The sequence below is a fragment of the Gorilla gorilla genome, chromosome 4 (genome assembly GCF_029281585.2).
Source record: "Gorilla gorilla gorilla isolate KB3781 chromosome 4, NHGRI_mGorGor1-v2.1_pri, whole genome shotgun sequence".
In the NCBI taxonomy this organism is placed as follows: Eukaryota; Metazoa; Chordata; class Mammalia; order Primates; family Hominidae; genus Gorilla; species Gorilla gorilla.
Window position 1 is genome coordinate 28,230,310 of NC_073228.2, and position 13,984 is coordinate 28,244,293.

At 41.5% G+C, this 13,984-nt stretch overlaps 1 protein-coding gene across 3 annotated transcripts in view; it reads right to left on the bottom strand.

Moving 5' to 3' along the window:
- Positions 1-17: 17 nt before the first annotated feature.
- The window catches only part of DDX42 (DEAD-box helicase 42), a 48,541-nt gene continuing 34,574 nt past the window's right edge, over positions 18-13,984 (bottom strand). For all 3 annotated transcript variants that reach the window (XM_055386856.2, XM_004041169.5, XM_063706193.1), the window contains 11 exons: positions 12,689-12,808; positions 11,441-11,617; positions 10,390-10,518; positions 9,679-9,778; positions 8,777-8,824; positions 8,164-8,261; positions 7,130-7,406; positions 5,884-6,110; positions 3,666-3,776; positions 2,366-2,464; positions 18-1,643 (listed from right to left, as the gene is read on the bottom strand). In XM_055386856.2, coding sequence (XP_055242831.1) covers positions 939-1,643; positions 2,366-2,464; positions 3,666-3,776; positions 5,884-6,110; positions 7,130-7,406; positions 8,164-8,261; positions 8,777-8,824; positions 9,679-9,778; positions 10,390-10,518; positions 11,441-11,617; positions 12,689-12,808 — 2,091 coding nt within the window. In that variant the 3' untranslated portion in view covers positions 18-938. The remainder of the gene's footprint in view (positions 1,644-2,365; positions 2,465-3,665; positions 3,777-5,883; positions 6,111-7,129; positions 7,407-8,163; positions 8,262-8,776; positions 8,825-9,678; positions 9,779-10,389; positions 10,519-11,440; positions 11,618-12,688; positions 12,809-13,984) is intronic.

The following is a 13,984-nucleotide window of genomic DNA, read 5'->3' on the forward strand; positions in this document are numbered from 1 at the left end:
GACAAACGATCCACAGGTCCCGGTAGTAAAACATTTACTAGAGAGCAAGCAGAAAGGAATGCACATCTTAAAGAAACCTTCACAAAGTCACAAAAGTCAAAGTTTGTATATTTCTTTTCCTTTTTATAAACAAGATAAACAAAAATCATCAAAATCATTTCAGCAAAAGACTTTTCTATCATTGGGGCAAGTTAAAAAAAATACAATGAAATAGAAGACACTTTAAAAGCTGTTGTTGGGTTTCTTGTTTAATTTTAAATTTAGCAATACCATCTCAAACCTGGAGCAATCCTGGAACAGTTACCAGGATCACCTTTTCCCTTCAATCCTTGTGGCTTCTGGGAATCTTCAGAGCCTGGGTCTGAAAGGTGTTTCCTACCTGTCTCAGGGCTGGATGCAAAACTGGCTGGGGACTTGAGCATCAACTCCCATTTAGAATCAGACATCTCCCTTCCCTGCAAATGTCTATAACTACCAAATTGCTCCCCAACAGTTAGCTCAATGGACTGAATTTGCAGAAGCCAACTCCTAAAATGGGGACTGCCTGGCCATACAACTAAGAAAAAGAAGTCAATTTATAGATGCTTATAAGGTGACACCTTAGTAAAAAATATAAGCTACATATAATATAAACCTAGAGTGAGTTTTGTGCCCTAGAAGGCCCTTTATCCCAAGATAACCTCAACTTACCCTCATGACAACTCACCTAGAGCCAAAAGAAGCTTCCCAGCTCTCACTGCTTCCAAGGACCAAAACAGCTTCCCAAGAAAACATCCGAAAATTCCTTCTGATGAAGGGGTAATGTCTCCAAGCTCCAGCTCTCCACTAAGGGCAGGGGGTCCTTACACTTTGGACCCCAACCCAGCCCTGAGACACCTAGTTACCAAAATCTTTCTAAAAATTAAGGACAACTGATTCCACGCTTTAGCACATCCCCTCTAACTGTCCCATCGACTTTTCTTGCGTTTAGGCGGCTCTGGGACAGCAAAGCCGTCAGCTGTCTTATCTGTCTTGCTGTCCACCTTGTCCATCTTGCTGCTGTCCACTTTGGGTTCCATCTTGGGCTCCATCTTGCTCTCACGATTACAAGCTTCTTTCCTGCTTTCCCCATTCCGACCATCATTTGTACCCCGGTTCTCCCCATGCCGGCCTGCGCTTCCTCCATGTCTGTTCTCCCCGTGCCGATGGCCATCAGTATGACGGCTGCTGCTTTCTGGATGGCGGTATCCATCTCCATGGCGACCACCATCTCCGTGACGTGGACTATCGCTATGCCGATTGCCAGTCTCTCCGTGACTGTGACGGCTGCTGCCCCGGTTCTCAGTATATCTCTCTCTTTTCCCGTTGCTGCCCCCAGTCCCTTCTCGGCTGTTATTCCCTGAAGCTGTGTTGTTGACTCCTTGGGCTCCGGCAGACGGGTAGGTCACAGGGGCACCACTGATGTTGCCAGTATTGCCAAAGCCTGGGATGCCCTTGGCGGCACTGGTGACGGGGCTGTCAGGACTGTTATGGCCCTGTTGTGCTGAGTTAGTTGGAACAGAATTCAAGCTCCCTGCACTAGTCCACCCACTTGCCCCAGCAGCAGAGCTTCCAGCCTTCTGATTACTTAAACTGGCTGCAACAAAGTGACTCTTGTACTGTGACTGAAAGAGAAAGAGACATCAGGAGTAGGTAAGATAGCAAGTTCAAGAAACTGGAATATACAACTTGGCAAATGATGAGGTTTACAGAAACTCTATGCTATCCTGGCACTGTGAGTTTAGTGTCCTGATGGCCCCACAGTATGGTCCCTTTTGTTCTTGTGCTATAAAGGAAAACTTGTGGATCTCTGGAGAGATGGACCCCCAGTGTTCTGAAATGTACTTTTATAGCCTGATTGGCTAGAATAAAGCATCTATGTATTTAGCACATTTATCTACATTCAAAACCAAAAAGTTTTGAAAACTTAAAAATTTTCATACTGAAATTTAAGTTTGACAGCAAAACCTGCCTTGAACTCATTCTATCGATTCACCTTAGTGTGACTATCAGTAAATTTTGCTTCAGAAGTGAGTTGGAGGTGGGTGCCTGGGAGGTGGGCAACACTGCAGGCTGTTGGGAAGGGAGGGAACACACACCCTGCTGCAGGACAACAATCCCAGGCCCTGAGTGTGACTCAAAGTAGACCAGCACAAGGGGTTCTCTAGATCAACTTGCATTTCCAACTAAGCTACTGTTAGGTTTATATTCAAAATCCAAGCAGCGTGAAGACCCTAAATCTAGCATCAAGCCTAGGCACCCAGCTACAACCAGGAAAACTAAGCCCCTCTGTCACTGCCCAAGAGTTACTGCTGAAAGTGCTTTTAATGAAATGCTTATTTCAGACCTGGAAAGCTGCTTTCATTGCTGTTAGTCGATCTCCCATAGCTCCTGTGGAAGGCTTGTAGGCCTCATAATTGCTCATTACATTGTTATTTCCTCGATCCTAAAAAAAACACACATCTATGAGAATGAAAAAATAAGCAGGAAAGCTCACTGCCATAGACTAGGCCTCATTATGAAAACCCTTGAAGTGGGAGCTACAAAGGAACTGGATACTTTTAGAAAGCTACTTCTGCTTTGTGAGGAAAGACACAGTGACAATCATTTTAAAATGCTTATGCCCTCAACCCAGAAATTCTATTTCTGGAAATTAATCCTATTAAACAGAAATGCAATCAGATTATGCCCAAAGTTGATCATGTATTTACATAAACACTTCCAATTAATTCAGTAAAAATTACGTTAAAGATGAAAAGGCCCAGAATAGCATATTGTGTGACTGCTCAGGCCCTGAATCAAGACCATGAAGGGTCTGAATTTCGGCTTGAACACTTGTCAGTGTAACCTTAGGTGCCTCAGCGTTGTTATCTGTACTAACTTCCATTTGGTTGTTTTGAAGATTAACTGAGCCAAAACATCTGATTGCTTGGAATGGTCCTGGCACATATAAAGTGCTCAATAAATATTAGCTATTATTATGCATCATCATCATCATTATTATAATGTGGGAACAGAGTATGTAATTATCAAAGATGCCAAGTTTAACTCTAATGCTCCAGAAAAGTATACTGGGCAGCTTTCTTCCCTGGCTTGGAATCAAGGTGACAGAAAACAGGCAGTTAAGAAAGGCCACCAAAAGGGTACATTTGTTACCTGGTTTGTGAGAAAAACTAGCTCCCGACTTGGAAATTCCTGATCCATTCCTGAGTTTAATGACAAGATATGGCTAGACTTTACAGTGACCCTTTGGCAGCATTTCCCTAGCAGCAGGCTTTAGGCCGGTGTTGAAGGGCTTATAAAACCAGACTGCTGGGCCCCAACTCCAGAGTTTCTGATTCACAAGGTCTGGGGTTGGGGATGAGTTTGCATGTGCTGCTGGTCCAGGGACCACAGTGTGAGATCACTGCTAATCTAGAATAATTTCCTGAGCAAGCCTAGTCAACCAAGTACACAAAGATGCTTCTTCAATAGAAAGTTACCATAAGAATGAGCACTGCATTGACTCAAATCAGATTAAATACAAATTCCCTTCCAGACAGGGCTTTAAACTCACTGAGGCTTTCTTGGGTAGATGAGAATATTCCTAATGACTTTCAGGACATGAGACCAACTATAAAGGCACTACTGTAGTAGTCTAGACTCACCATGTTCTCAGAGCCCAGGCCAGGCCGCTCCCTGTAGCCTAGGCCTCCTCCACCAATGTTCAGCTTTTTTCCTTTCCCTCCTTTGAATCGAGATTTCCGAAACCAGGCATTCTGCATTGAACAAAATTCAAGGTTAAGTCAAGGGAGGGAGAAAAGACCAGAAGAGAACGAGGACAAAGAGGAAATTAAGTGGGAAGGGGGAACTTTTGCTTAATTTTCAGCCAGCACTACGCTAAGGGAGGAATTTTCACAGGAACCACAGATTGGTTTCTCTTTGGTAGCATAATCCACCAAATTTGAAAAGTGGCTGAGATCCTTATCTAAGGCTTCCTACAGTGCTCCCTCCCTCAAGGCTCTCCTGGAAGGGAAGTTGTTCAGATAAGCTTCAAACCCAGAGGAGTAACTTTGGCTACTTCTAACTTCCTTGAGGAAAATGAGCTTATATTTTATTTCTCAAACCATGTATTATTGGACGTAAACATTTGGAACTTAAAGAACTGGTATGTTCAGAAGCAAAGGAAAAATGCTATGTGAAGTGAGGCTTATCAGAACTGACTACAGGGACAGACTCCCAGAAAGGATGGTAGCCACACAACTGAAAATTTTATTTACCCGCAGAGCGTAAAAGTTTTCATTGAACTTGACCATTGCCACTCAACATATTTACTCACATTCTCTTGAGAATGCAGGGCGGTGGCTCACGCCTATGAATCCCAGCACTCTGGAGGCCAAGGTGGGCGGATCACTTGAGGCCAGGAGTCAAGACCAGCCTGACCAACATGGTGAAACCCCGTCCCTACTAAAAATACAAAAATTAGCCAGGCATGGTGGCACATGCCTCTAATCCCAGCTGCTTGGGAGGCTGAGGCAGGAGAACTGTTTGAACTGGAGAGGCAGAGGTTGCAGTGAGCTGAGACTGCGCCACTGCACTCCAGCCTGGGTTGATAAGAGTGTGACTCCATCTCAGAAAAAAGAAAAAAGAAAAAAAAAAAAGCAAATGTCTCTGGGAAGGTTAAAGTTTTATCTGACAATCACATATTACCAGCAAAATAAAGTGCTTGAGAGGTAGGGCAGCAGGCTTGGGCAAAGTCCTGAGCACAGAAAGCCTGAGGTACAAAAAGAAATGGAAGAAAATGCCAAAGACAAAATGTGTCCTGTTTTAAAAGTTTATTTAGGACTAGCTCTCTGTGCTCAGGAGCAGGGGAGGAAACATTATTCTCTTCTCTCCTGCAGTGCAGGTCCTTTACTCCTAGGACCAGAAACTTGGGCACTGCCACACTGCAGCTGAGTTGTACCAGTTGTGTGAGCTGGCCTAGGCATTTGACAAACTCTTAACAGTTTCTGCTCTCAGAAAGTGTTCTGAACCCATTTGTAATTTGGGGACAGCATGGATTCAGATGACTCCAGGTTTGATTTGTTAGAATGCCTCACTTAGCTTTAAACTGGAGCACACCTGGAAGAGGGCAATCAGTGTGGTCAGAGGTCTGAGATCTCAGACTGCAAGGAATAGTTAAGAGGCACCATACAGACTGGGCACGGTGGCTCACGCCTGTAATCCTAGCACTTTGGGAGGCTGAGGCTGAGGCGGGCGGATCACCTGAGGTCAGGAGTTCGAGACCAGCCCGACCAACATGGCAAAACCCCATCTCTACTAAAAATACAAAAATTGGCCAGGCGTGGTGGTGGGCGCCTGTAATCCCAACTGCTTGGGAGGCTAAGGCAGGAGAATTGCTTGAACCCAGGAGGCAGAGGTTGCAGTGAGCCGAGATCGCGCCATTGCACTGCAGCCTGGGCGATAGAGTGAGATTCTGTCTCAAAAAAAAAAAAAAGGGGGGGGGGCACTATACTATACACATATTGTTTTAAAGGCATCACACATTTTTAGCCTCCCAGAAGAAAAATCTTGTGGGGGAAGAGCAGTAAGGAGAAGAGTAACCATCTTTGAGATTAAATTTACTCCTAAGTGTGCTATGGGGTAGAAATTACAGCGACAGATTTTAGCACAAAGGAATAGCTTTTCAAAACAGATGCTGTTGAAAGAAGACCAGGAAGACTAGATGAATTTTAGTATCTCACAATTCCTATCTGTACCTCATAAGCCCCACATCCTCCTAGCCACCCAACTTTCTTGTCAAGTTTTTATGTTATCTGCTCCAGGACTGCTAAAATGTCTTGGTCTTATAACCAGGAGCAATCGAAAGTGTGCCCAGCCCCTCACCTGCATTGCCAGATCTAGGAGTTCCTTAGAAACGTGTTGATTGGCTCCTTCCAAGTTCCGGACCAGGTCACCAGCAAAATTGCTGTCCTTGGGAGTGAGTAGGGTATAGGCCACACCTTTCTCACCCGCTCTTCCTGTGCGGCCAATCCTATGTGTGTGGGTATCAATGTCTCGTGCCACATCATAGTTAATGACAGTCTTAATTGAAGGAATGTCCAGACCACGGGCTGAAATAAAAAGCAACCAAATTCTTTTATTCTTCATCTGTAGTCAAAAGATCAAAGTAACCAGAAATGCTAGTGCTAGTAAGCCACATTTCCTTTATCTAGGCAAAGTGCATGGGTTTGGTGAGCTGAGATACAGGCATGTTAAGTCATCACCACAGATTCTATGATGTTAGGCCTTCTAGTGTAAGGGACTTTTACTTTTTAGAGACGGAGTCTCGCTCTGTTGCCAGACGGGAGTGCAGTGCCATGATCTCGGCTCACTGCAACCTCCGACTCCCTGGTTCAAGCAATTCTCCTGCCTCAGCTTTCCAAGTAGCTGGGATTATAGGCACGCGCCACCACACCCAGCTAATTTTTGTATTTTTAGTAGAGACGGGGTTTCACCATGTTGGCCAGGATGGTCTCGATCTCCTGACCTCAGGTGATCCGCCCGCCTCCACCTCCCAAAATGCTGGGATTACAGGTGTGAGCCACCGTGCCCGACCGGGACTTTTATCTTTTGCATCAGTAATCTGCCATGCCCTCTTCTCTTGCACTGGGAATATATATTTAAAATGTGTCATGAAGCTGAGAAGTTCTCTCCTTTCTGGGAAAAAATATCAGTGTTTAAGGGTAGTTATTAAAACTTGACAAAACAAATTCAGAAATTATATTCCAAAAACTGTTCTCATCCTGAGTTAAGTTGCCCAACTAAGCTGTGTATAGTAGATCAACGTAAGGGTAAGGTATCTACTATATTCAGACATACAATAAGGGCATTCACTGCCTTTTTTCCCAGAGTGACTTCTAGCTGCAGGGATTCTTTGATTAGAGAGAAATACTAAGTGAAAAGTGGTATCTAGAGCTCCAGACTGTGATCCCTGTGATGAACTGCTGCTTCCTTGGGGGTTTGGGAGGGGATGGCCAGCCAGGCCAACAGTCTTTCCATCAGCCTGCTCAGATATTACAGGTCTTATATAGTAAGACAGAGTACCCTTATAGCCTAGGAACTTAATGTTGTTGAAAAATTCATACTCTACCTGCAACATCTGTGGCCACCAGGACTGGGATGTCCTTTTTCTTAAAGTCTGAAATGACCTTGTTTCTCTCACTCTGATCCATATCCCCATGGAGCAGCCCAAGATTATGACCCTCCTGTTTAAGGTTATTCGCTAGCTCTTCAGCATTGGCTTTTTTAGTAACAAAGAGGAGGACACTCCCTGAAGAGGTAAATTCTACCAGACGCCGGGTAAGCCAGTTCCATTTACTAGGTCCAGAATGGAGAATCTCCACAATCTGTGTCACATCTTCATTTGCCTGAGAAGGAAGAAATGAAACAGATGATTGTGACACTGGAGCCACAGGGCACCGGAACAAGGACTAGGCATTATATTTTCTACCTGCATCGAGAAGACCTTGAACAATCCCAGTTCTCCTTGGGCCTTCAGCAAGTCAAGTGCAGCTCAAAACTCACCTCTCCTTTCCAATCACCTTGCTCTCCACCTGGTGTACATACCTAATTTGTATGCCCCACTACTTTGTAGAGCTTTCCTTAACAATAACCATGGCAAGCAACTGAAGGATTCTCTAGGCAGCCATTACTGAATTCCAAGTCCCAATTCAGAGTAATTTTTCACATAGCGCATATGTACAGGTAAGAAATGAAACCTGATTTTTTCCAGGCCTTTCAGGTCACCCTTTCCCTCCTGCGTAGGCCCCTACCACAATAATTAAAATGTCAGTTCCAACCTAATACGCTGATGCTTCCAGGCACATCTTTTTGTCTCTTCAAAGCCTTTTTAAAACAATTATAAGTTTTGAGACATTCAATAAAACAAAAAAAACACAAAATGAACAAAATCAACTCGTACCCATCACCTAGCTTCAATGATTCCCAACATTTTGCCAGTCTTGTTTCGTCTATCCCCACAACTTGCAAAATACCCAATCTCAAGCATGTTGCATCTATAAACATAACATCTTTTTTTTATCTCAATAGTGAGAAATTAATTCTGTGTTCCATAATATGAGAAATAAACCCATTAAGGTCCCATCCAGCCCTGCTTAGGGTTACCTCTCCAATATCTCCCTGCACCACTCGAATAGGGTCGATCAGGATGTCTCTGGCCAACTTTTCAATCTTTTTCCGAAAAGTTGCACTAAATAAGAGAGCTAAAAGGTAAGATAAATTCTGTTAGAGAAACAATATGATATCTTTATGCATACCCATTAAACTTCTTTGGCATTCAGGATTATTAAGTTTTTTTACATAAGCTCACCTGAACTTTAAATTTAGTTTAGAAATTGATTCACTAGGGAAAGATTTGCTCTTATTCTATTTTTATTACATTTTTAGTTAAGACAAGTTGTCAGTATGGTTCAGAAAAAGACTCTTGATTTCAAATCAGCAGATCTGTACTGTACACTGCTTCTACCCACTGATAAAACTGTATAATTTAGGGCAGCTTATTTAATTTCTGAGCCTTGGTTTTATCATCTATAAAAAGGAACAAGTTATATCTAGTGCTAAGATCCTGTCCAGCTCAGATAAACTCATTACCTCCCTCATTATGGTTCTCACCAACAGACACAAGATCATTTTTACTTCCATAACTCTGAGTGCTTATAAAATAAATAAGTGCCCTTTTTTGTACAAATTTGGTTTAACAAAGGTGCTTCATACATACTCTGCCTGTCAGGACGAACATGACTTGCTATGGATCGAACTTGGTACTCTGCAAGAAACAGAACAATAAAATTATTATAACCTAAAATACAGTTTGGGAAGCCTGGAAAAAGCCATATTAGTAAAAGTCTTCATAAGAAGTTGTAAGAATTAAGAAAATTAGAAACCCCAGGCCGGGCGCAGTGGTTCATGCCTGTAATCCTAGCACTTTGGGAGGCCGAAGCAGGCGGATCACTTGAGGTCAGGAGTTCGCAGCCTGGTCAACACAGCTATCTCTACTAAAAATACCAAAAAAAAAAAAAAAAAAAAAATAGCCAGGCTGTGGGGTAGGTGCCTATCACCCCAACTACTCAGGAGGCTGAGGCAGAAGAATCGCTTGAAACCGGAAGGAGGAAGTTGCAGTGAGATCGCACCACTGCACTGCAGCCTGGGCAACAAAAGCAAAACTCTGTCTCAAGAAAAAAGAAGCTCCTAAACATATCATTCAGTATAAAAGTGAAAAATTTTCCCTCCATCCAACTGGGCTAGGTCTAGCAGTGTTCCAATCAGTAAAGACAGCTATGAGGATAGGAAAGCAAAGGGCCTCAAATGATCTGACATTCATCTACCCAAGAACACAGACCTTAACCTCTACGATCAAAGGCATATGAATAAAAATGAAGACAGAGAAAATATTCCCCTTATATACAAAGGCACTTTGAAATTTCCTCAACTCAATAAAACCTAACATACTTTTCCAGAGAAAACTCCTAAAAATGTTCATCTTAGCTATATTTCTATAGTCTAACCCCATCCAGGAGTATTTTTAGCTTCTCTCATGCTGAAAAAACAGTCTAGAAAGACATGGGAAAAAAACTAGTGTCATGAGGATGGGGACAGAAGAAACTGGTATTCAAGGCATACCAAATCCCATGTCAAACATTCGATCTGCTTCATCAAACACAAGGTAAGAGACTCTTTGAAGATTGGTAGCTTTCTTTTTCACATGATCTATCAGTCGACCCTATGAGATCAACAAAATGAACAGTAAGTATAATTAAAGGCATTCACAGGGACTTTCTAAGCAGTTGCACTCCTGGCAAAAGTGCTAATTCTCTAGTCTCAGACTGTAATAGATATTGGTCCAACAGCCACGTACCTTATGCACTACTTAGCTCAAAGGAACAGAAATTTTGAAAACTCAATTGGCATCTTCATTTACACTGTGATTTAAATTCTGTGGGAAAGTGGCCAGAAGCAGTTTTTGAGGCATTCTAAAGTGACCTGATTTAAAGCATAATGACAGGTTTCAATGTTTAAACTACACTCTTCTAGGCTATTCTGACCATATGTACCTTTCTGATTCTTGATGAACTTGGCAATCATTTTGTGGGAGAGTATAAGAAAAACTATTTGACATAGAGGGGAATTTGTAGCTACTAGCCTATATGTCACAGAGACTCTCACTGAACTGCTAATTTAGCCACCAATCAAAATTAAAACCACAGCCTGCTGTTCATCAGAATATTTTCAACCCTGCTTTTACCACACTTTAGGGGAAATTCTCTGCAAAACTAATCATGTTTTCCATACCGAGGGAGGCTGAGAAGCCATTTAAACACAAGGCATACTTACTGGGGTACACACAACAATCTCTGCCCCCTCCTGAAGGGCCTTGGCCTGCTCCCACATACTCCCTCCTCCATATACGGCCACTGATCGAAGATTATATGCTTTTCCAAACCGCTTACATTCTGCATGGATCTACAAAGTTGTGAATAATATATTAACAAACTGTGACACTAACAAATACCTGTCACAACTCAAACGAAGTTCTGAAAAACAGAATGTGATGTCATAAAAAATCGAAACCTAGAACATACTTTAAAATCACAATTTTATTCATAAAGGTATAAATGAATGGAATACCATTATTGCATCTCAACAGATTATCTAAAATCTTCTTTTATTCATTTTACCCCCTTCTCTTCCTGATCCTGTCACTGCTTTTCTACCAAGATAAAATGAATTCATCCTACAGAAAAACTGTCAGCTTATAGTACAAACAATCCCCATATCACAATAGGCTTTTCCTCTTAAAAAAAGTAGTTCTGGCCGGGCACAGTGGCTCACACCTGTAATCCCAGCACTGTGGGAGGCCGAGGCAAGCAGATCACTTGAGGTCAGGAGTTTGAGACCAGCCTGGCCAACATGGTGAAACCCCGTCTCTACTAAAAATAAAAAAATTAGCCAGGTGTGGTGGCGTGTGCCCGTGATCCCAGCCTCTCGGCTGAGGCAGGAGAATTGCTTGAAACTGGGAGGTGGAGGTTGCAGTGAGCTGAGATCACACCACTGCACTCCAGGCTGGGCAAAAGAGTGAGACTCTGTCTCAAAAAAAGCAAATAAATAAAAATAAATAAAAACAGTAGTTTTTAGGGGAAAATATGTATTTGGTTATATAGAAAATATTTAACACATAATACTTTCCAAAAGTTTCCTGGTAGCACAACACTGTGAATATACTTAATGCCACTGAACTGTACATTAAAAATGGTTAAGATAATCAATTTTGTGTGTATCTTATTACAATTAAAAAAAAAAGTTTCCTGGTCATTCTAACTCACTTGACTGGCTGGTCCCTTGCTAGTCCACATATGGAAGGAGGCATTCTATAGAAAGCACATACCTGCTGGCAAAGCTCCCTGGTAGGACACACAATCACTGCAATTGGTCCATCACCTGGTTCCAACTCCTTCTGGTCCATTATATGAATCAACATGGGCCAAATGAAGGCTGCAGTTTTCCCACTACCTGTTTTGGCAATACCAATCATGTCTCTACCACTTAATGCCACAGGCACACCCTGGAGAAAAAGTAAAATATAACCACTCTAAAATTTCAATTCTAAAGATGTACTGAAGCGAATCCTGGGGAATGATAAATGACTACTAATAACATTTTTATTTGCAATGGAACAAAACATACCCGGTGCTATGCATACTGGTTGTGAAATAGAAATATCAATATCCAACATTCTCACTAACTTCTTGATTTATAGGAAATGACATCATTCTCATTATGTGGATATCAGCCACCACTTACAGAACAGAAACAACTCCATTTTGTTTAAAATACAGAAATGAAAAATCAAGGCCAGGCAGTGGCTCACGCCTGTAATCCCAGCACTTTGGGAGGCCGAGGTGGGCATGTTCCCTGAGCTCAAGAGCTCGAGACCAGCCTGGGCAACACGGTGAAACCCTATCTCAACTAAAATACAAAAAATTAGCCAGGTGTGCTGGCGTGCGCCTGTAATCCCACCTACTTGGGAGGCCGAGGCAGGAGAATTGCTTGAACCTGGGAGGCAGAGATTACAGTGAGCCAAGATCGCGCCACTGCACTCCAGCTTGGACAACAGAGTGAGACTCTGTCCCCCAAAAAAACAAAAACAAAAACAAACAGAAAAATTGCAATTTATAATGAAGGGTTGCTAAAATTTTAAAAATATTCCCCCCTTAAGAAGGTACAGACTATCTCATTCATATACAGAAAATGAGAATTTTCTGCATAAAAATAAATAAATCCCATATATAAATGGGAAAAAGAAGCTAAAACTTTCAGTAATGAATGAGAATTTTCAAGTGACGAACAAAGGAATTCTAGTCATTGACAGTGCTAAATTTGTCTATATACGAACCTTTTTGGTTAGGTTTAGGCCTAATAAATTATTTTCTTCATATCATATTTTCAACATATGTATCAGATACAAAAGAATATTTGTCAGCCATTTAGTGACTTCTTAAGAGTGATAAATACCTCTATCCTTATCAATAAGGTTCTACGCTAAACACTGTTTTACTGCTGTGATTTGTTTTTAAACTAATATAGTCATGAAAGACTACCCTACTTTATTTTTCTTTCATTATGTTTTACTTACCTGGCACTGTATTGGAGTGGGCTGTGTGTATTCAGATTTCCGAATCTGGTGCATAAGTTGTTCGTCAAACCCAAAATGAGCAAAGCTACTTCCTGGTCTAGGAGGTGCAGCACCAGAGACCTAGAGATAGAGACAACTCCCCAGAATGACTTGTACTTCAACATTAACAGCATTTGAAGTTCAACAATACTTACCTGGATCTAGCATTTTAGCTGGAGTATGAAGTAAAAATACAAGTCTGTAAGCCAAAATCATACAATGAAAAGGCAAAACCTCAAATGGTAACAAATATAAACCTCATATTAAAAACTCCATGATAAATATTCCCAAGATAATTGTCATACAATTTTAAATGATTAAAAATTTCTTAAATCAAAATTAATTTTCTCATAACGGAAAAAAAATTGTTCAATGAATTGGGAAGCCATAACTGTTCTTTTGCCATTTTGCATTAAGTATTAACCAGATGGTAGAAAAAAATTAATGTATCTTACTCTTGAAATGAAAATTCCAAGTGGGCTCCAAATAAGACAAGTCTACCCATGCTGGCTACCAAGATATAATCTACTGCCTCCATTTTCAGTTATGCTTGATGAATTAAAGTCTCACTTAGTGATGGTCCAGCCACTGTCAAGCCCTGTTCAAACTGCACCTAGGTGAAGAATGGGGCTTATAATCTCCATTTTGTCCCCCAAAGTGGTAACTTTTCAATGCTTCTCTGGTGATGTTGATATTTCCAATCAGGATTTCAGGGGTTTTACTTAAAAATTTTCTTGGGTCATTGGGGAGGTGAGTAACCTCTTGGAAAACAGACAAGTGTACACACACAAATACACACCCCTCCTGGAAAACAGGAGTTTAAACATCGTGTAGCAACTAATAAGGTGCACACAGGCGAGAAAGTTGTCTATATTAGAGTAGATAGCATAGCATATTTTTTCTGTGTGTTTCATTTACCATCTATCAGCACCTTAAACCAATGTAGCCAATGTGCAGCCCAGAACTTTCTGGTAGGCAGTTTAAACCATTCTGAAATTAGTACATGCATATTTTTAAAAGGTATTAGTTTATTCTAATTTTTAAAATAAAGCATACTATATGTAATTTGACAGACAAGTTTATCTTCATTTCAAAATATTCTAAGATATCATATGTTAACATCTATTCATTTTGTTTCCTCTTCCTTTAGATGGGGACTCCCACCCTTCATCACTAGCCCATCCAGCACAGAACATACAAAACTGACTGAAATATGAAAGAAGAAAACGATCCTATCCTAAAACAGCATCTAGAAGA